The 20,644-nt window shown below is 44.0% G+C and overlaps 4 protein-coding genes across 10 annotated transcripts in view; 2 read left to right on the top strand and 2 right to left on the bottom strand.

The window, feature by feature from the left end:
- The window catches only part of LOC125771157 (protein yellow-like), a 486,298-nt gene that overhangs the window by 369,970 nt on the left and 95,684 nt on the right, over positions 1–20,644 (top strand). The window lies entirely within an intron of this gene.
- LOC125771195 (uncharacterized) lies at positions 1,136–4,981 on the bottom strand. Of its 2 annotated transcripts, XR_007419273.1 has the most exons (4): positions 4,615–4,981; positions 1,606–3,261; positions 1,463–1,514; positions 1,136–1,399 (listed from the first exon to the last, which is right to left on the bottom strand). XR_007419273.1 is itself a non-coding variant. In XM_049441587.1 (2 exons), the coding sequence occupies exons 1-2, from the start codon at positions 4,630–4,632 to the stop codon at positions 2,614–2,616; spliced, it is 666 nt and encodes a 221-aa protein (XP_049297544.1). In that variant the 5' UTR covers positions 4,633–4,981; the 3' UTR covers positions 1,605–2,613. The 2 variants fall into 2 exon arrangements, 1 of the variants encoding a protein (XP_049297544.1); XM_049441587.1 differs by lacking the exons at positions 1,136–1,399; positions 1,463–1,514 and having other exon boundaries at positions 1,605–3,261.
- LOC125771198 (uncharacterized) lies at positions 5,237–6,270 on the top strand. The gene is made up of 2 exons (XM_049441590.1): positions 5,237–5,949; positions 6,011–6,270. The coding sequence occupies exons 1-2, from the start codon at positions 5,441–5,443 to the stop codon at positions 6,120–6,122; spliced, it is 621 nt and encodes a 206-aa protein (XP_049297547.1). The 5' UTR covers positions 5,237–5,440; the 3' UTR covers positions 6,123–6,270.
- On the bottom strand, positions 6,265–20,297 carry LOC125771129 (folliculin-interacting protein 2). 3 transcript variants are annotated; one of them, XM_049441461.1, is made up of 7 exons: positions 19,807–20,297; positions 18,375–19,717; positions 11,136–11,355; positions 9,967–11,067; positions 9,696–9,889; positions 7,330–9,634; positions 6,265–7,261 (listed from the first exon to the last, which is right to left on the bottom strand). In XM_049441461.1, exons 2-7 carry the CDS (start codon positions 18,449–18,451, stop codon positions 7,055–7,057), a joined length of 4,104 nt encoding a protein of 1,367 aa, XP_049297418.1. In that variant the 5' UTR covers positions 18,452–19,717; positions 19,807–20,297; the 3' UTR covers positions 6,265–7,054. The 3 variants fall into 3 exon arrangements, with proteins under 3 accessions (XP_049297418.1, XP_049297417.1, XP_049297420.1); XM_049441460.1 differs by having other exon boundaries at positions 18,375–20,297; XM_049441463.1 differs by having other exon boundaries at positions 11,145–11,355; positions 18,375–20,297.

Genomic DNA, 20,644 nt, shown 5'->3' with positions numbered 1-20,644 from the left:
GACAACATCGCCTACTAAGGATGATTAAATTGTTTTCATACTGCGCCTGTGTAGAAAAACACTTGTTTATAAATTCGTTAAACATGCTGCTGGCGAGGAGGGGTTTTTTTGTTTGCCACAAATGTCTCATGAAATCATCCTACTTGTTGAGAGCGTTTATGTGATTTTAAACTATCTTTTGTCTTTAGCAGTTATTTGCATCATTCCGTAGTTTAATTGCTAACAACATGTTTCGTACAACGCATTATTTCAGGACACGTCGCTCTTATTCTGCTGTAATTATGAACTTTTTTTGGTGAATGACTCAGGACGTTATCTACCGGGTCACTGTTGGTTGTTTTGCAGATTGGGTTTATCAATTTTAATATTTGTTTTCAAACGGTCCGAAAGTAGGTTACATCTGCTTCAAGTTTCTATAAGACAAAATAGTGAAGTGTATCTGCCTGTTTCTGCATATTCACAAATTGCATCAAATTGCATAGAGACTGACGATAAAGAACATTGTGTACAATGATAGCCATCAAGCAGAATCAAAATTAGACCTATTGAATGTAAAATAAGACGCATACAACTCTTTGACCTTGAAGTATTTGAACAAACTCAGCGCCTCGCGTGCCTGTGGCATTGCAACACGAAAGACAAAACCGAAAAAAATCAACTGAAATATGCATCGCGTCTGGTTGGCAAATTGGAAATATGTTCAACAGATTGTGGAGATCAGTACTAACGTCGATCGGAAGCTTGACATAACAAAAAAACAGCTATGAAAGCTCTAGATCAATAAATCAGAAATTAAGAATCAAATATCGAGGAGTCCGGAATGTAGACTTATGGAGATGTTCATCAAATATTTGTTCTAACGATCAGTTTCCAAACCTTTCTTAAAACAACCCTCAAACCATCCAATACGCCAGACTAACGTTTTAAATTCTTGATTCTTGTCATCCGAGCCGCAAACTAACGAAAAAGTTTTTAGTGAGTTTCGTTTGATAACTTAAAGTTCTTTCGTTTGGATCTCCAAAGGAATTTCATTGGAATGCGAATTGAATTGCATAATAAAAATAAAGGATATGACTAGGGTGGAAGAAAGAAAGAAGATATTTCCTTGGTGAACAAGAACTGAACTTTGAATAAGTTTCTATTCACACTTTATTTATGATCAATTCGTAACCAACATGTTCTTTCACTTCACACGGCTAATGGCCGTGGCTCTGCTGATGCCCGTCATCCTTCCCGTGGTGGTGGCCATGCCCACGTTCGTGATGTTTATGATCGCCCTGACGTCCAAACCCACCGCCGTGTTTGTGATGATTGCAGCCATCCTTGTGAACGTGTCCCGATCCATGAGTTGCATGTTCGCCGTCATGATGCTCGTCATGATGAGTACCGTCATGATCAGCTGCAATGGGATGAAAATGAATCGTATCAACCATCTTTTGTACTGCGTTTTGCTCACACTCACCTTGAACAGAAGCGATAGCAATAAGGGCGAAAACCGCCAACAGCAAAAGTCCCTAATAAGTGTAGAAAAGAAATGAAACGTACAACTTTCACGAAGGATCCTCCTCATGGCAGGCAGGCAACTAAATCACACCAATAACCTACCCATTTAGCCATAATGAAGTGTTGATCTGAGATTTTCTTTCACCTTCCCAACAGAAATGAATATTCACTGAGCAAGTACTACACCCAACTGATTGATTAATGCCCAGATGCACACGATGGAACCTTATATATATAAGAATAGTTATCACTAAGTGGGACTTGGTAGTTGTAGTTTGGCACAACTTATTATGGCCGCATTATCTGAGTGATGATTTATTTTCCAAAACGAAGCGGCAAAGCAAAACAAACAACATCTGCCACGAGCGAATAAATGGTAATTCCCGATGGCTTTTTCCGTATTGTTTTAGTTTGATTCTTGTTGAAGAATTGTATGTGGGGGTTTTAATGAGAAATGTATTTTAATGCTTTTCATTACGCAAAAACATTGCTATGAGCGAACAGTTATGAAACGTTACAATCATAACATGATCATGGAAAATTATGCTGAAATCGTTTGCAATATTTTGTTGAACATTTGCAATTGAGAATGACTGAGCCGCTTCGATAGGTAAATAATCTAGAGCAGACGATGCTGGAGGTCAGCTGTTATCAACTGTTCCGTGGATTTCGTGCGAGTCATTGGGTAACGGCTGTTCTATCATTTCATACATTACAACCACAAGGCAGCGCCGCCATATTTCAAGACCGCAGTACGTCAATGTGCCTAAACGTAGTGACTAATCTAATATTAACAGTGATAGGTGGGTTAGGTTAATACGATGTTACGTGGAAGGGTAGTGATCTCGTGGTGAATGTTTGTCTTAACACATTTCCAGTTGTGGGATTGCATCAGGATGAAATTGAAGGTGACGATCAGTATTTTGGTTCTTTTAATCCTTAAGAAATAGACACACATTACCAAAATTGTAAGCTTCCAAACGTTGCTTTATTGATAGATAAACTTTGTGAAATCCTTGGAAACAGTTAGAACTTGGGGATGACATTAATTTATATATACATACACACACACACACGTACAGGCACCGGTGCTAATACTGACACGATCATTCAATGATCCTTGCCTTCATCACTATTCCAGACCTGGTCGGCTGTCGTATTATGTGGGATCGTCACGTTACGTCCAGCAAGCCAAGGATCAAACCGTTTCAGTTCCTTGATAAAATCCCCATACTGTGGATCCGAGCTGGTGGACGTTTCCGGCACCTTATCCTCAATGTGATCACCAAAATCCTTATCCTTGCTGATGAGCGAATCGTCCGGTTTATCTTCACGCTTGTACACGGCATGTCCATCACTAGCAGGAACTACCCGTTGACCAGTAACGTACGGATCGAAGCGAGTCAGCACCCGAATGTACTCGTTGTACTCCGGAATTGCTTCACTACCCAGCGGCACAGGATCGTCAAACCCGGCCGAATTGCGAGCCACTCGAGCCGGTCCAAAGTTCGGTGCATTTGGTGGCAAACTCTGATGTAGTGCATCGGTTTCGGGGTCGGCCGGAATCGGAACCTTCTTGCCCGTGACCCATTCGTCGAAACGGGTTAAATAGTCGGCATACTCCTTGAACTTCTGGTTGTTCTCATTGTTCGGTACGGGATCGTTGAACGCTCCATTAGGATATTCCGCCAGCGCATCACCTTGTGGGGCCGCCATGCTTTCACGTGCTGCCAGCAGCATAAAAGCAACTGTAAAACACTGAAATTGAAAGAAAAAAAACCAAAATCCCACACCCCAGTCGTGGTTAATAAAGGCGGTGCGTGTAGCTGTACGAAGGCAAACAACGATAGATGACACAAATCAACAAACTTTTTGCATAATGGGTGTGTTAATTACATTATGGAAATGTTTTGCAAACGAATACAAGAAAAAAAAACCCTCCACATAGTGTGGGAACAGCTGTTTGTAATAATTTGTGACAAACGATCTTGGAGGAATCACGATCACCTTTCGTATGTAAATCGACTTTCATTGAACTAACTTTCGTCCGTTAAAACACTTTCCAATTCATACCCGATGCGAAATGCACCAATGCGAGTGTTAATGCAATTATACTGATGCGCATGATCGCTTTTTTTGCATTGCATGATTGATTCGTTTCGGAGTTTCTTCTCCTCTCGGACGAACGCTCGAGTGTCCTAGGCGCGTGCAAATATTTGTCCATAACCTGGTGAAACGCTGTTAGCAAATATTATTCAACACTTTTGACTTCGTGTGCGAATGTCTTTTTTTGTTGGTCGTGTCCGTCGTGCATTTGCCACGGCGCGTAACGGTTGGACTACACTGGGTAAAGGTATCGAAGTTGAATTAGAAAATGGTGTTAAAAGTTATGTTCATTTTTTTCTCAGTTGAGTTGCTACATTATTATATTTTTAAAACTTAAAAAAGGAGCAAAAACTTTACAACCAACTAAACGGACTTTTCGCTGAACTAACCGGCAAAAAGTCGGATGCAAATCTAATCGAGAAGAAAGCGTTTCGTAACCTTGGCGGATGCAACTACTTTCACTTTTTTTTTTTGCAAAATGGGTGAATTTAAGGAAATAATCACCTTCTCCCATGGTACTAAACGACCATCATGCCAAGGTTGCAAATGTCCTCGGTCCTCCGCAGCTGTCCATTGTCCATGGACGGTTTAAGCAATGGCCGGTAAAAACCCAATCCACCCAATTATCGGCAGAACGCTAACCGGAATTGGTGATGAAATTGGGTTCACATTCCTCGGCACCATGCATGCACACTTTTGTACCTGCTGGATAGGCCTAGACACTTCAGGAACTAGTTCTACGTCATCATCATCATCATTATGATCATCCTACAAATTGCAAATTTCATGCAAAACTTCCCAAAACAGTCTACGATCGCATTTCACATACATAAGAAGAAAAAAAAAGTGAGACTCGTTTCGTGACAACACCCCCTGAAGGCTAACGATTCAGGAAGTGAAATACATGTTTGAAGTGAGAAAAAAATATGCTAAACCCAAACCGTTGCTAAATGTGGAGATGTGACAAAAAAGTGAAATATCCTCATAGTAACGGAATTAACTCACTTTCAATGGTCCGCACATCGTTGGCAGAAGAGTAAAAAATAAAACCCCGATCAGCACACGTGATTGTGTATATCGATAGAGAAGCAAAAATCGCCTACTAAGATACTTTATGATCGATTCATACACACGACTATCACTACCGAACTTAAGCACGATCACTGAGCACTAGCAAACACACAATACGGACACGCCGAGCCGGGACAGATAGGTTAGATAGCTCCGAAAGCATTGAAGATTGAAAGCCGACTGACGGTGGCGATCGATAAGGTGATAAATTTTATGCAAAGATCGGTTCATCCCAGCATGTTTATGGTATTTTTTCGCACCTCTCCGAAGATCATTTCCATTTGTACGAGTCCAGCGTCATCTGGTTGGGTTTTTGGTGTGGCGCATGCTACTCGTTCGCACCACGATGACGTGATATGCTGATATAGCTGGTGCTTACGGACCTAGATACGGCAAACTTAACCCATCACTCTACCTGCTAGCATTACCTTCTTCTCTACTTCCATTTTCTTGACCTTTCGCGATCGCCAGTACAACACTTCGATGCGGCACTCGGAAGCGATTGATTTGGCGACCGAATAATGGACTTCACTTTTCCACCCCTACTGGAAAACGCGTTTCAATTTCCGGTTCTGTGCGTACTGTCGTTCTCGTCTATTACACCTTTCATCCGATGTTTGCTACATACCTGGAATGGCTTTCACATTGTAATATGGGCTATAAATAAGCATATGACCATCGACAGCTGCTCGCATTACACTCGAGGCTAACCACTGTACCACAACCGACCGCACATCCCGTCCGAGAAACGTATTGCAAAATGTCAAACTCATCACGATTCCGGTTCCACTCGCTGCTGGTACTGCTGGTGCTCGTATCGACCATCGCCACACAATATGGCGCCCGGGCCGCCATACTGACGCGTGCCATCGAAGCCCAGAAATCGCTGGTCGAGCGGGAAGAACAGGTGCTCCAGGAGGCGAAAGATCAAGTGTACCGGACGGCACAGAACGCGATCGATGTGTCACGCGATGCCGTATCGAACGTGGCCGACCAGCTTCGCTATGTCGTCACCTATCCGTGGCGTGTGGCAAACGAAGCACTGGAGAAACCGAAACTGTACGCCAAGTACATGCTGTACAAGGCAACTAGCGCGATAAACGGAGAGGTCGAAACAACGCCCGTTCCCGTAGTGCTGTCGAACGAGTACACGTCCCAGGAACCGCAACCGTCGGCTGACACCGAAATGTTCCCACAGTTAATTTCAGGTTTACGATCCCTCTTCAACCCGGCACCATCCGAACCAAATAAGGATCTTCCGAAACCAAGGTAAGTTTACTATGTCAGAAGTTCACGTGAGCCTTTAAAAATCGGATTTTTCATTCTACAGCCCCTACATCGAGGTGATTGAAATTAAGCAGAAACCTTCAGAGATGCAGGCCTCGCTGCCTTCTGTGGGGGAGATCGACACGGAACCGACGAAGGAAGCTATTCAGCTGTAAGATACATACGATTAGTTGAGTAGGCTTAAAGCATCAATCTAAAGAATAGGTTAAGAAAAATACTTAACCTTTGAATAGCTTAACTGTTAACTGTACACACATTTACGCTGAATAAATCATAAAGAAACTTTTACCAATCAAATGCTTTCCATTTTCTTTACTATGATTTTATTGCAAATTCAGTTTCAATAAATACCTCATCTTTCACTGGCCATTTATGGCTAACGGTCTGCTAACGACAAATATCGAAAGGTCTTCTAACACGTTCAATCTGGGCTGCAAACCTACATGGGATATGTAGTCGCACACTTGCTTTACTAAGTTTGTCCGCCACTTATACTAAACACGAATGGTCACAACCTCGAACGGTTCCCATCCTTGCGACACATCGTTCGTAGCGATGCGTTTGGCTTCGGTGGAAACTATATTGCTCTGCAACTGAATGTGCATGATCTAAGTTCTAAACACATGCTATGTTTTTAATCACAACACCGGGCAAAAGCGTTTTGTACTCTCTGCCATTTGCTAAAGTTTAACTTTATCCCTTAACGATATGACAATAAAGGAGGTTCCGCAAAGAAAGGGAGTGAGAAAGATATAGAGAGAGAGAGCATTTGCAAATATCATCATACAGACCCGCAAGGGAATCTAGATTGAAAGATGCAACATTACTGCATCCCCAAGGTACGATACTTCGTAAACGGTTCGTTCAATGGTTTAAAGTTCTCATCTGGGGCACTACGTGTCCTTCTTCCAATTGGCTTCACTTTCCCTTCGTATTACGTCCTCTATAATGGCGTATGTTGCTTTCTTCCTACCGACAGATAATTAAACCTAATATCACATTTGCATTACGCAAAAGCTCAAGCTCTTGTTTGTTTGTTGTTTCTTCTGTTTACACTTGGTTCCTTTCTGTGTGATGGGATGGATGCTTAACGCATCAAAACGCGGTACCGTTTGGTTGCTTCGGGCGTATGTACGGATGCAACGGATAGCAGCAGCTCCATATCGTTGGCAGTGATATCCATAGCGGTAGTGATCGAGCTCATCGTGCAAAAGTCTGTGGCCAACATAACGCTAGCGAGAGTTTCCGACTGTAGGTAGAGTTCGCGTAGCTTCGATTCCATAAAGGCCATACACTGAAAGCATGAAAGGGAAAACGTTACTCCTTCTGTCATATTTCCATTGCTGCGTATGCCATTCTTACCTGATACGCGGAGATTCCAGCTGACCACATAGCATTAACCGCCTCGAGCATGGAAGATACTAGCTGCGACATACCAATGATATCACCGTCAACGAGCGATTGAGAAGAAAGCAATCGCACCTCGTGCGTGTCCAGATTGGCAATGATTGCATTATTCTCCGTGTGTTGCTGTTCGTACAGAGTGAACCGAGCGGCTAGATGAAGATCGCGCTTTAGCGATGCTTCCCACTGGCTTGGCGGTGCTGTCGTGGCCTGCAGCACCATATCCGGCATGTAGTGATCGGTTATGCGACTAAACAGAGACGGCATGAAACCGGTTCGAAAACATCGCAAACCTTTGTCAGTCTTATCGTTACCCGTGCTACCGGAATCCAGCATATGGTGATGGTGGGTTCCACTGTTGCTACCACTACCTCCGCCTGCATTGCTACCGTTCCCACCACCGTGACCGCTACCACCGCTGGAACATCCCGAACCTGCACCGTTGCTGTTATTATTTTCGTCATTCCCCGGTCCGCTAGCAGAGGTTCGCATTCCCTTGGGAAAGGGAATATCGATAAGCTTCAAAATACTCCCTGGATGTTTTACCCGCAGCTCATCGTTCTCGTCCAGTGTAGCCATCGTATGACCCGGAAGTACAATAAGCGGAATGTTCTCTCGCATCGCTGGCTTCGATGGATGATCTGACGCCGCACCGGCTACTTCCTCTCCCGCCAACTGTTCCGATAGTGTTCGTTCCTTCCAGCACGGCCGATGGTTACCGTCCGAGAAATCCCCAACAAATTCCATCTCCGACGCGTTCGTTGGTGTTTGCAGACAGAAGATCGTCGGTATCTGATGGCAGATCGCACACTCGGTTGGACCGTTCTTACCTTGTTGATCAATAAATTCGAACGATAGTTCCGAAAGCGGAGAAACCAATCCCGCCTCCTCAGTTGATAGTAGCTTGCCTCGCTCGAGCAGATGATTGTCGGGAAGATTGCGATTTTTCAGAAACTTTGCCGCAATCTGTCGGTATTTGTCGAAGCTGCTAAATTTTTGCTGGCAACAGTGTTTGAGCGGTTGCACCATACCTAGCGGTGTAAGTACATCTGCAACATCCTGTCCACTGCCGGTCGTCTTCCGATGAATGTCTTTCAACATTTCGTTCTCACCGAGCACAAATACGACCTCGTTGTTGTTGTTTCCGCTCTTCAATTCACTGCCGCTATCGTTGACCGTATCCTTTTGCACCTTGTAGTCTCCTCGCAACAGGCTGATATATTTAAGCTGCTCGAACGCAATGCCTTCCTTCGTCTTCTCTACACCCCATATAAGGCGTTGCTGTGAGTCGGGTGCTTCCGTCGTTCCCACCTGTCCGAGACTGTTTTCGGTGATGAGATAGGACAAACGAACCGACTCACGATCATCTGCATCGTCCATTGTACGATGCTCATTCCCGTCCAGCACGAGTGCTTCCTGTGCCAGCTCCGCCTCGGCCGATTGAGGCTGTGTGTGAAGCAATGCCACCTTGCCGATTTGATAGCGTGCCTCAAGGTATTGCTTTTCCCGCGCATTCATCACCAGTCCCGTGTCCATGCTTTTGTTCCCTATTCGGAGCTCTTGCCGGACGAACCGCGAATCACGGTACACCAGCACGTTTGGAATGTCATTCATCACGTTTTTCTTCAACGCTTTCTGTACCTCTTCATTGCCCGCGTTGGAAGTTGACTCGCCAGCAGTCGCATGTTTCGAGTTATCCTGATCACCGTCTCCACCCAAAGATGCTAAATTTTTCATCCTAGTCGCCGAACGAACCATTCCGGATGAGGCAGAACGTAGCAGCTGTTGACCTGTTGCTTCAAGCAAACCAATCGGTTGTTCAGCTACGTTCACTTTTGTGTCCGCCGGTGGGACATCTTCAACATGAACTGCATTATTAATATTGGCACGCTGCGACACGAATGCCGTACGGACGTTCGCTTCATCGAACGACTCGACATAAACGGTGCGTTTAATCTCGGAACAGCGTATAAAGTACGATAACACGTTAAGTATTTTATCCAGCATGTTGCTCAGCTGCGAACTACCGCAAATGATCGTTTTCGACAGCTTCATCGGGAAACCGACGGCACCGTAAAGATCACCCAGCTGGGCCCAAAGCACACTGTACGGATGGTTGGCGGTAATTTCGTTCATGCGTGTCTTTTCGCGCCTTATAAGGTCCAGCTTGCTGTTCGCATCATCCGTAGCGGTCATCGCTGCTATCGTTCCTACCCACCCGAGATGATGCGTCAAAACAGCAGTGATCAGGGTGCTGATGAAACTGAAACAAAACAAAAAGTGTCAAGAACGGATATCGGGCGTTTGTTTTTCGCAACACTTACAAGTTTGTGTCCTTTGTATCGGCCAACGACAGCAATGAGCACAGATCGTTCATGAATGTGCTGGCCAACGAGGATAAGTTACGATCGGTTAGAGTACTGCTGCTGAGCGTCAACCAGACGGGATTATTTATTCGCGGTGCCGTAAAGAGATCGTTTAGCCACTGTTGTGTCGAATGCCATGCTCCCAGCATGATCTGTAAATTGAACACGGATAAGTTAATTTTCCTTGCATCACAAATTCTTAAGACTTCACGTTTTCTACTCCACTTACCTGCAAAAATAATCGCCAACGAATGTACGCTTTTTCCACGGCCAATCGTACCCGACACAGGATCGATTCGAACACGGTCATATGCTCGGAACAGAACGTATCCGTGTCCTGCAGCATCACATCATTCAATCGAATGCAAACGGCTAAACCAAGCCGTTGCTTTTTGCTGGGCGCTTTGCCCTGGTAGTTTGTAGCCGTCGACAGCAGCTCACCACTGTAAGCCTTCCGCCGGTTCAGGTCCATTATTTCACTGTTGCGCCGGTTACGCGATACCACACAGCCATCGCTAGCCGTGGCATTTGTTGGCGTGTGTGGCGGACCCACACCATTACCCGCCAACATCTGGCCCAGCTCATCCAGATGGCCGACGTGATCGGCGATCGTGTGACGATTTTCGAACGACGTCGAAAGATTCTTGGAAACTCGCCGATGAAAGCTACCGTACGAGTGACAATCCTCCAAACTGACACAGTTCGGCGGCGGTGGAATGTCCATACTAAAGTTATCCGTGCTCATGCGCCGGATGTAATCAAAATCGCTATAGATCGAGGAAAGGCTGCTACGGTGGGAAGATGAGGCTGGATGACGCGATGAACCAGAGCCGGAAAGACCCCACGGATCGGTACCGCCGTAACCAGAATCGACACCACTGTTAGACGAGTGGCGTAGATCGGCAAACCGATCGAAATTGCAGAACTCTGCCGGCAATACTGGCCGCAATCGGTGCAACATCGATGGATCATGCTGGGTAGCGGTAGAGGACGTCACCGTAAACGAATGTAACGATCCCGTACCGATTGAGCTGAGATCGCTCACGGAAGGATTGTAGTCAACACCATTACCACCAACGGCCCCGGTGCTGCCAGTGCCACTGCCTCCACTGTTGATGAACAGTTCCGACCCGGGATAGGTGGAAACGGACGATTTCTTCGTACCGCTGTACACCGGTGTTGGGAACACGAGCGAGCACATTAGCGTCTTCGGTGCCTTCAGCCAATGTACCTTAAAGCTGCTACCACGGAACGCGATCGGTGCCGAGCCGAACACCATCTCTTCAAACTGTTTGATCTCTGTCTTCGCCTCATTGCGGGGATCATTTTGCTAAAAACAAAAGAGAAAAACCATCTATTTAGTACGTGACACAAAACGATCGCTTTGTGCACAATTACCTTACGTACCCGATAGACGACATTACAGTGTTCGCACTTTTGCACCTGCGGTACGGACGATGGATGATGATCGCTGGCAAATGCGGCAGCAGCTGCCGCACTATTACTATCGGACGAAACCTTCTCGACGGTGCTGGAGTCGAACAGGAGCTTTCTGCCACGAATATCACACTCCTTGAATACCAAGATTCGAACCTGATCTGCACTGAACGGGAACTGTCTGGAATGGATCAGAAGAAACAAACATTAGAGGACATCATTACTGTTGTGCTTAATGAATCTTCTGAATAGAATCATTCATATGAATCTTCAGTGAAGAATCATTCAATTCATGAGTCGACTCCCAACAGATTCATGCACCAGATTCATGAATCTTCGAAGATCCTCAAAGATTCATAAATCCTCAAAGATTCATGAATCCTCAGAGATTCATAAATCCTCGAAGATTCATGATTTTACGTATTCTTGAAGCATCTTGACTTCTTCTTCTTTTTGTTCGGTTAGAACGGCATGGCCGTATCAAGACTTATTTTACCACGTAGCAGGATAGTCAGTTCATGCTACGGGGAGACGGTCCGGATGGGATTTGATCCCCAGGCCTGCCGTGTGGGATTCATAAAAAATGCAAACCGACTGCCATCCACAAAATGGTTACAATTCAAATCAAGATGCGTAAAGAATAAGCAAAATCATGAATCTTTGAGGATTCATAAATCTTCGAGGACTCATGGATCTTTGAGGATTTATGAACCTTTGATGATTCATGACTCTTGGAGGATTCATGAATCTTCGGGGATTCATGAATCTTCGAAGATTCATGAATCTTTGATATTCAGTTCAAAGATTCATTCAGATTTATGAATCTGAATCAGATTTACCCAACACTAGACATCATCATTGGTTAATGGGAAGCAACTCATACGTTCATAAGCAACACTTCAGTGAGGTAAGATTGTTTTATAGCTTCGTATAAAAATCTGATCAGTACTGCTCAATTGCTGCTATTGGGTGATAAGACACCACCCAAAAGCGAGCGAGCGAAGAATCGCGAAGTGCCTCACATACAGGGACCAGAATACAAAAGTTCGTCTAACGATTACGGGGAACTTGGAACTTTCTTCTGATCTATTACCCTTTAATGATAAGCTATCAATTTCCAAATACAAGCTACTTGCGAACGAGACGGTACAAATAATATAACTTATATGTGACTGTACAAATGACGTATTACTTTGACTTTGACCCAAATATTGGACTGATATGTCAACTGTTTGGTATAAATATTTTTTTATTTTTCTCTCGATCATTGAACCTATTCAAATGGCTTATCTCTTTTTTCTTTCCACCATAAAACCAACGCATTAAATATTGCTTCCTTATCGTAACGAGCAAACGATAGACTCGAGGTAGCGGCGCACGCGCATTGAGCGATACGCTTCGGTTCCGTGAGCAGATTAAACCTTCTCCTTTCCGCTTGCCCATCGCCTTCGGTTGCGTTCCAATGTCACGCGGAATTCCTTCGTTCAAGTCACATGACTTTTACGTTCCATTCCACCGGGTTTCCACCCCGCCAAGGATTAATGATCTTCAATCCGCTCCGCTTCGAGTGACGCTAGTCCATTTGCAGAACCATTTCAATCTTCGTGTTTGTGCATGTGACACAAATAGTTCAAACCTTTTTTTGCCTTCATCAGTCCGTCGTGATCGATGATAAATTATTACATTATCCTTTCTTTTTGCGGGATTAGTACAACGAATCGATAAGGGCGCGCTTATGATCGATCGCTCATGTTTATCGTAGCGCGATTAGGAAGCGGACAAAACTGTTTCTAACAGACTTTCGGGATCGCTACACCGTTATCGGACTGAGTAATCGCTATCGGTGCGCGAACATGTGCGAAATGTCGCGTGACAGATTCGATTTCCTCTGCAGACAGCACGACTTTGCTGATGATGATGGACCGTGCGGCGCACACGCAAGGTTTGGATGCGAATAAAGGAAAGGAGAGAAGAGAGAAGAGAAGAAGAAAAAAACAAACCTCATAACACATTACACACACCCCATTTTGGCTTGTAAAAGATATCATACAGCAAAAAGAAAACAAAAAAAACAAAAATAACAAATGCACGTGAGTGGACCGACGCAAACTGCTTATCGTGTGACGATCAATAAAACGACCTTTATGTAAGATCTTTGTCGTCGTAAAAGATTATTATAAATGGCGATGACTGTGTGCTTCTGCTTCTGTGGCGCACATTAATTTATTAACAACGCTCAATGTTCTGCCTTACACTGAACAGCAACCAAACAATAAAAAAAGGAAGTCAAACACTGTGTAAAACTGAATTAATCTACCCGCGAAAACCGCCATCCGCAGTGAGCCGGATTTGAAGCAAAACAAAGCAAATGATAACCTTTGTTGTTTTTTGTTGTTGTTCTCATTCTCGTCTCGTTAAATCCGCATCGTCCCAAATCCCTTTTTGGGGGACAATAAATCAAAACTCAGCTTTTCTGGAGGGGCAGCTTTTGTTGCTATAAAAAGTAAGCTTGCCGTACACAAATAACTTGCGAACAAAAAAAAAAGGGGGAACACATTTTATTCTTCGCTCATCATGAGAAGATGATAATAGCTTTCGCCAACCGCAGACTCATCTTCGCAAAGTGCGCCAAAGTGCGTTGCCCTGATAAGAATGTCGCTATTTGCATAGGGGTTTTGTGGCGATAGAAATGTTATTTCCAGCTTTAAGCTCCTTACTCCACCTCGTTTGCACAAACGAATTAATTCTATTTCTAATTCAAATGTAGAACAACAATTTATTTTGTAAAAAAAAAATTCAAACCAGTGATAATAAACGATCACCTAGACGCATGTAACGCTGTTGGCGATGCATGTTGCATTTTTTAAATAGCAAGACACACTAATGACGCCACCCGTTTGCCGGTGCAGGACCACATGATTCGTCGACGAGTAATTCATTCACTATTTTCATTGCTAAAAACAAACCATCCACTCACACACACACGTGGTACTCAAAACGGTTCAATCGCAACGAGCAACAATGAATCGATTGAGGCAAGTCAAGCGACTAGCACACCCCTGGCAAATGCATGCGCTTTTAGTGAATGAGCACACGCAAATGAATGAGCATCCGGTCTGCGTTCGCAACGAATGTCCTATTTTAAGCTCACCACCATGCACCACAGCGTGCCCCCCCCCCCCGACGTTGATCATACGACCGGAAATGCATCCTTTCTGACGGAATAGTGTCGAGACATGGACGTCACCGTTCGATTAATGATTGACGCCGATCCAAAACATTGGCAAGAATGCACTTTTTTGAAGCTCGTCACAAGATCATGTGTCTTGTCCGAAAGCATGCCGACAGAGTTACTTCGCGCAAAATATAAAAAAATTTTTCGAATTTTATTAACTGATCAACGAAACGAAAAAAAACCTTCGTAAGAATGTGCACTTCATCTATCAGCGGAAGAAACTCGCTATATGTGGGAGAATGTTTTCTTTCCCATGTTTGAAGTGATCCTTTCAACACATGCTTTGTGTGATTCGGATTGCTTACAGAGGACAACGCGTGCGATTTTTTGAGGTCCCATCGGTTTGTTTCTATTTTGCCGAATAACTCTCCCTCCCCTCCCCCCCCCCCCCCCCCGTTATTTCTCGAAACCACCACCCCGCCACCATTCTTCACGTTTCATTACGCAAGTAACAAATACACCCCCGGGGACCGATAAAACCACGCGCCGATGTCGTGTGATGCAGCCGGAGTGGTCTTGTGACCAGCGAGTGACGATCGTTTAGCGAAAGAAATAATTAACACTAACGCTTAAGACACGGTCACGACACACTTTCGTTTCGTTTGCAAGGATGGGTTGGTTGTCTCGCCGCAGGAATGCTGGCGACGCCGCAAAGGATGCGGGACGTGCGGGCACCGAACGCAACCGCGCTCAAGGCTTCATCATAAGCGTACGCGGAAAGGCGAACGGGAGACGTCGCCATGTCTAGGTTGTAAACATAAAACACAAATAACGTTATTTTCTTACCCCATCGGTGAAAATCCCGTGCCATACGGTTACGGGCGGTACGATGTTTTCTTTACAATAATGCAATGATATTTTTGGATTTACCATCGCAAGCGGAACAAACAATTAAATCTGCATAAAGATGGATTTTTTAGGTTTACATTTTTGCTTCATAATTTGATCGATATAATGATCTATACGCACAATTGTTGATTTGTTGTTCCCATTTACTGTTAATGGTAAATATAAAATTAATTAATATTGTGAATTTTAATAAAAATATTAACTTTTTAACTAGCTTGCTTTAAACGCTACAGGTGTCCGCAAGTAAAACAGTGAAGAATAAATATAGTAGAACGTCGATTATCCGGGGGCGGATTAACCGGCGGACGGATTAACCGTGCGCCGAAAATTGACAGCTGTTCAACCGTGGTGAACATTTGTACTGATATCAGGTTGATTAGAATGATTAAAATCGTCACCAAAAGATATATTTGAAATGATTTTATTTTACGTTCTAAAGTTTAATTGTTATTTGATAATAATTTGCTTGATCAAGAATTATTTTTAGCATCAAAAGGACCACCACAGTGTAGTATATAGATACTATATACGCTTTATCGAGATATATAAATGATCTTAATATTTAAGGGACTATTATCCGTGGAAATCGATTGACCGGCATCAGTCCGGTCCCGAGCACCCCGGATAATCGACGTTCTACTGTAATTTGCTTTATACTGTCACTTTGAAATAAGCGACGAACCTACCCGTAACGAAGGAATTCAATCATTCCTCTGCATGGCTTTCATTTATGAAAGTGCAACAATGAAACTTGTGTGACTATTCGCTGGGAAATGAATACCGTTTCCATTGACGCAAATCCTGCCAGATTACCGAATTGTCTACAATAATTTCCTGCAGTGTAAAAGTAGCTCTACAATCACACATGAGACATACAACGTCCGATGCACGTGGTTACGATCGCTTACGATCAACACGTTCCGAGCAAACTGAGCAGCCAAATGTGCAACTTTGCAAGGTAATCGACCGCATGAACAGAGCATCATTTTATTCTCCGCTCCGATCAAAGATTACTGCCCGATCGCTACGGAACCACTCCGTCCGGTACGGTTCCTTCTTAACCCCATTTCCTTTGGGGTGACTCGTGCGCTGACGCCACATATTCGAGATGAGCGAAGGACGGGAGCATGGGGAGGTGGTTTCGCTTCTCTAAAAATAATATCCGCATAGATAGAAGGAGAGAAATAAAATCAAGAAAATAAACAACATATCGCACACAGAGACAGTAAACATTGCAAACCACAACGAAGCTGACCCCTCATACAGATGAGGAAAAGATGTAAAGAATGAAAAAAAAAATACAAGTAGCACCGAACCCCCGAAATAAACACGGGTGTTAGGGGATGGTCACGCAGGTGATCGTGATAGTGTGGGGTGGGAAAGCATTTGGCGGGTGGTGGCAGGCGATCGGAGGCTGATCAACAGCATCCGCAAACATGTGTCGATGTGAAGTGTCGGAGACGGTGGGGAAAAGGAAGGATCGCAGAAGATTGTGGTTTAAAAAAGCACGTGATTTTTCGGTTTCTGTAGCGAGCGTTAGCGTGTTGTTCGTTCGTTTTTTGGTGAAATAACACTGACGGAGCGTCAAGAGCGAACGGGAGGAGACAAAAAAACCTTAACGTAAATCATGTCCGTTCTGTCTGATCTTCCGCGACAGTTGCGATTGGTGATCGTGTATCCGGATAGTTTTCATGCGTTTCAATTGATTGTTGGGTGATTGTAGATCAGTTCATGATTCATCACAAGTGGAAGAAATGTAAATATCAGCCTAAAAAGAAATCGTACACTTTGATTAAGTGCTGTTGTTGTTGTTGTTAAGTTGTCGTTGTTTATTTGAACATATTTCCTCATTACAACTCATCGCATTCATCATGGTAAAATTGCAATAACACCTACCCCGGTGACATACAATGAATCTACCAAGGCGCAAACGTACATCAGATCCGCATTCAGTCCTGTCATTCTTTATCCACGGTGCGTCTTTATCATCTGTACGACTTTGAGACCGACACACAAGGGAAGCCCCCAAGCACATGACACAGCTCACCCAAAAAAAAAAACGGTTGCGGCCAAAGACCACAACCGTCACCTGAGCCAGAAACCGGAGACAGAGCGTATGAAAGAGAGACGTGTCTTATGAGCCAGACAGGAATGGGTTGATTCTCGTGACTAGCGCATCGTCATCAAACCTCGTCGTCGTCAACATATACACACCCTCCGTTTCGGGGGTAGGGGGAGCGTACTCAACGTACTTAAGGGTGGGAGGATAACCGGCAACCAACCTCGGTGGAGAGACAAAAATCAGCAAAAAAAGAAACACAACTCAAAAGTGCGGGTGCCACTTATAATGTTGTTGTTGCTGTTGTTTGAACAGCCCGAGGCGTGTGGCAAAGAGATAAATAATGCGCGGAACGCTTTGTCGCGGGTGTATCATTTGGTTTATTCATCATTTTGTGGGCAACGACAACCCAAATCATGTACAGGTGTTTAGCTCCTTAAAGAAGAAATAAGAATAATTGGTGCATGATAAAATAAATAGGAAAAAATAAGCAGCATAATCACCTACATTTCTTGCTTCAATTTGCGTAATTTTAATTGGGTGTTACGCACGCCCTTAACGCTTCGTTTCACAGCGCGGTCTGTCACATTGGATTGATTTGATTAGATGATAAAGCAACAGAACTAATTAGTTTGTTCGATCTGTCTTGATCAATGTAATAGTTTGCTGGGAAGGGAAATTTTAATTCAAAGATAATATTTTTAACTTTTACTGTATCATGATGCTATCATAAAGCTTCCTGATATGATATATTCCATCGACGAAAGGAGTCATTCTGCAGCAAACAAGACATGATCCACAACAAGGAAAAGACCGTTTTACTATAAAGCAATATTACCTCGAAACGATTGATGTATTAATCTTAGATACAATTGACTTTGGTTGGGAGACATTTCAATCTGTGCAGTGCACATGGCACATTTAACGATCTTCGGGTAACAATCAGCTCTTTGTTCTTTTTTTTGTAAATATCTTTCATAATCGACCCTAATGGTACGAGCCAACTTGTATGATTGATCGCATTAAAGGTAGGAAGTTCCCGTTTCTATCAACTTACCCGGGGCTTGTTTTCTGCGACGATGAGCTAGTATTTCTTTTCTTGTTGAATAGCAGCTTGTTGAACAGGGCCATCATATATTTATAGTCCAAAAAGGCGACTGGCTCGATTCGATTGCATGCACCACCACGCGACAAACGAATCGATGCAGTAGCTGCAACCTCCCTTCTTCCCTTACTGCCTCTCAACCTTCCAACTGTCAGCTTCCACACGCGTCCGAGTAATTACTATTGCATGTAAATTGCTTCACCAAAAATTCACAACCGATGCTTTCTGCTGCACGATCGATACCCGGGCGCCGATGCACTTTGAGCACAGCACAAATTTGCACACTGTTTTCCTATGCTTGTATTCACATTTTCGATTTTTCTGTTATGGTACATACAGCAAGCTTATTTCTTTACCACAATGGAACACTTGTTGCGCTCCCGCACACATACGCACGTTTTGTCAACGGGTTCTCTTAAGATCGGCAGATCATTTTCCATCACAATGCGTTTTAGCTCTATAACACGTTTGAACTTTGACTGTGTACGCACGATCCTGCTTTTGTGTAAATCCTTCCTTCATCCAAGTGTATCTCATTATTCAACCAAGTGCGCCAAATGACGTCGCTGCCTGGTTTGGCATGGTGATGACTTACAACACGTTTGGATGCTCCTAAAACCCCGCGCGAATGTGTCCGTCCGGGTTGGACGATCGTACGCAACTGTCGGGAGCTTGCCGTTTCGTTGACGACCACACACACGAGGGGGTGGGCCAAAGTGCTGTTTTGCGCTGCAAAGTTAAGTTACAAACAGAATCGCAACGCCACCGCCGCCGCCGGTACACCACACTGCCAGCCTCGGTTTTGTACTGGCGCACGCGCAATGCCGGCGCACCAGAGTTGAACGTCACGCGGGTGTACTATTTCGCTCGCCGACTACTTCGCCGTATCGTATCCCACCTTCGAACAGAGTACATTTATGCCAACTAGTAGTAGTGGTTGTCGGGTTTAATCTATTGCGTCCACACCAGTGCGTGTACCCCTGCTGTAGCGATTGTGCTGTGCCGGTGTTAAGCTTTCGACGATTGGTTCACATTTTCACATCAGTTCGGTTCCTTATCGGCGGGCGTCAGACGACGGCAAAGATTGAATGCTGATTGGACCCGATCAAAGACCGCAGCGAGGGAGGGCAAAAATTCATTCAAAAATTCTTCACACACGACCACAAATTTACCGGTCCGATAACAATGATGGCATACCGATGGGAACGTTTCGACGAGTTTCCATAATTACTGCGATCAACAGGAAGTTTTCTCATTTACACCGGATAAAGGCGTCGGAAATTGTTCCACGATCCCTAGATCAAGGAGGTCACAAACGGTTGGTCAGATTATTTGGGGTGAAGTGTATGACAAACAATAACAATCTCTTGGCTTGCTTGCTTACGTAGTGCTGACCGCACGCCAGTCATATGATTTCCCTCGCCACCACACTGCCGCGCACCACAACCGACCGATGCTTTTGTTACAAGCGACCAGAACCTAACCGATCACGAATACGCATATTTTTGTATCACACCTGAAGAATCTCAGAATCTTCACTATCCAGCAGACGGAAAGAAGGTTGCTTACTGCTAATTCCGTAATTAGATTAATAATCTAGAAGCTTTCTTCTAGCCTTCATCGGACAGCGTAATGTACGTTCCGCCATCGGGCACAAAATCACTTGTTGCACCCGTGTATTGACGATCGCTGCAGCTTTATAGTGAACAGTAATATCTCCGGTCACATTAAACGATGCTGTATGGTTAATTATTTCACTGCGGACGGCAAATTAATGCAAAAAGTGTTGTAATACAAATGAAAGTGAACCAAACGAAACCAAAAACAAACCGAAAATCTTCTTTTCCTGCTGTTCTTTTTTTTGCATTTGTTTGATTTGACAGATTGCATTTACGGTTGGTTTATACCTGGTAGGCGATTGTCCGCGCAATTATTCCTTTATCATACTGAACATTGGTTTTATATGATCATGAAAGTTTTTTTTAAGGATTTAGCATAATTTATGCAATTTATGTTATCTTTGTGGTATGGAAAAGAGCGAAAAGCGCTCTGTTGTTGATTTTTTACAATCATCCGTGACAACTTCTATATTTTCGAAGCACCCTGTTTTCGGCTGTGTTCCGAAATGTAAACAAACGGAACAACACTATTTATAAAAGGTGTTTTTCAGGTTTCTGTGCTATGACTGAATGCAAAAACTAGAATGAATGGTGTTCAAAGGT

Source organism: Anopheles funestus, chromosome 3RL (genome assembly GCF_943734845.2).
Source record: "Anopheles funestus chromosome 3RL, idAnoFuneDA-416_04, whole genome shotgun sequence".
Lineage (NCBI taxonomy): Eukaryota > Metazoa > Arthropoda > Insecta > Diptera > Culicidae > Anopheles > Anopheles funestus.
Note: the sequence above shows the minus strand (reverse complement) of the source record. Positions and strands in the feature narration are given on the sequence as shown.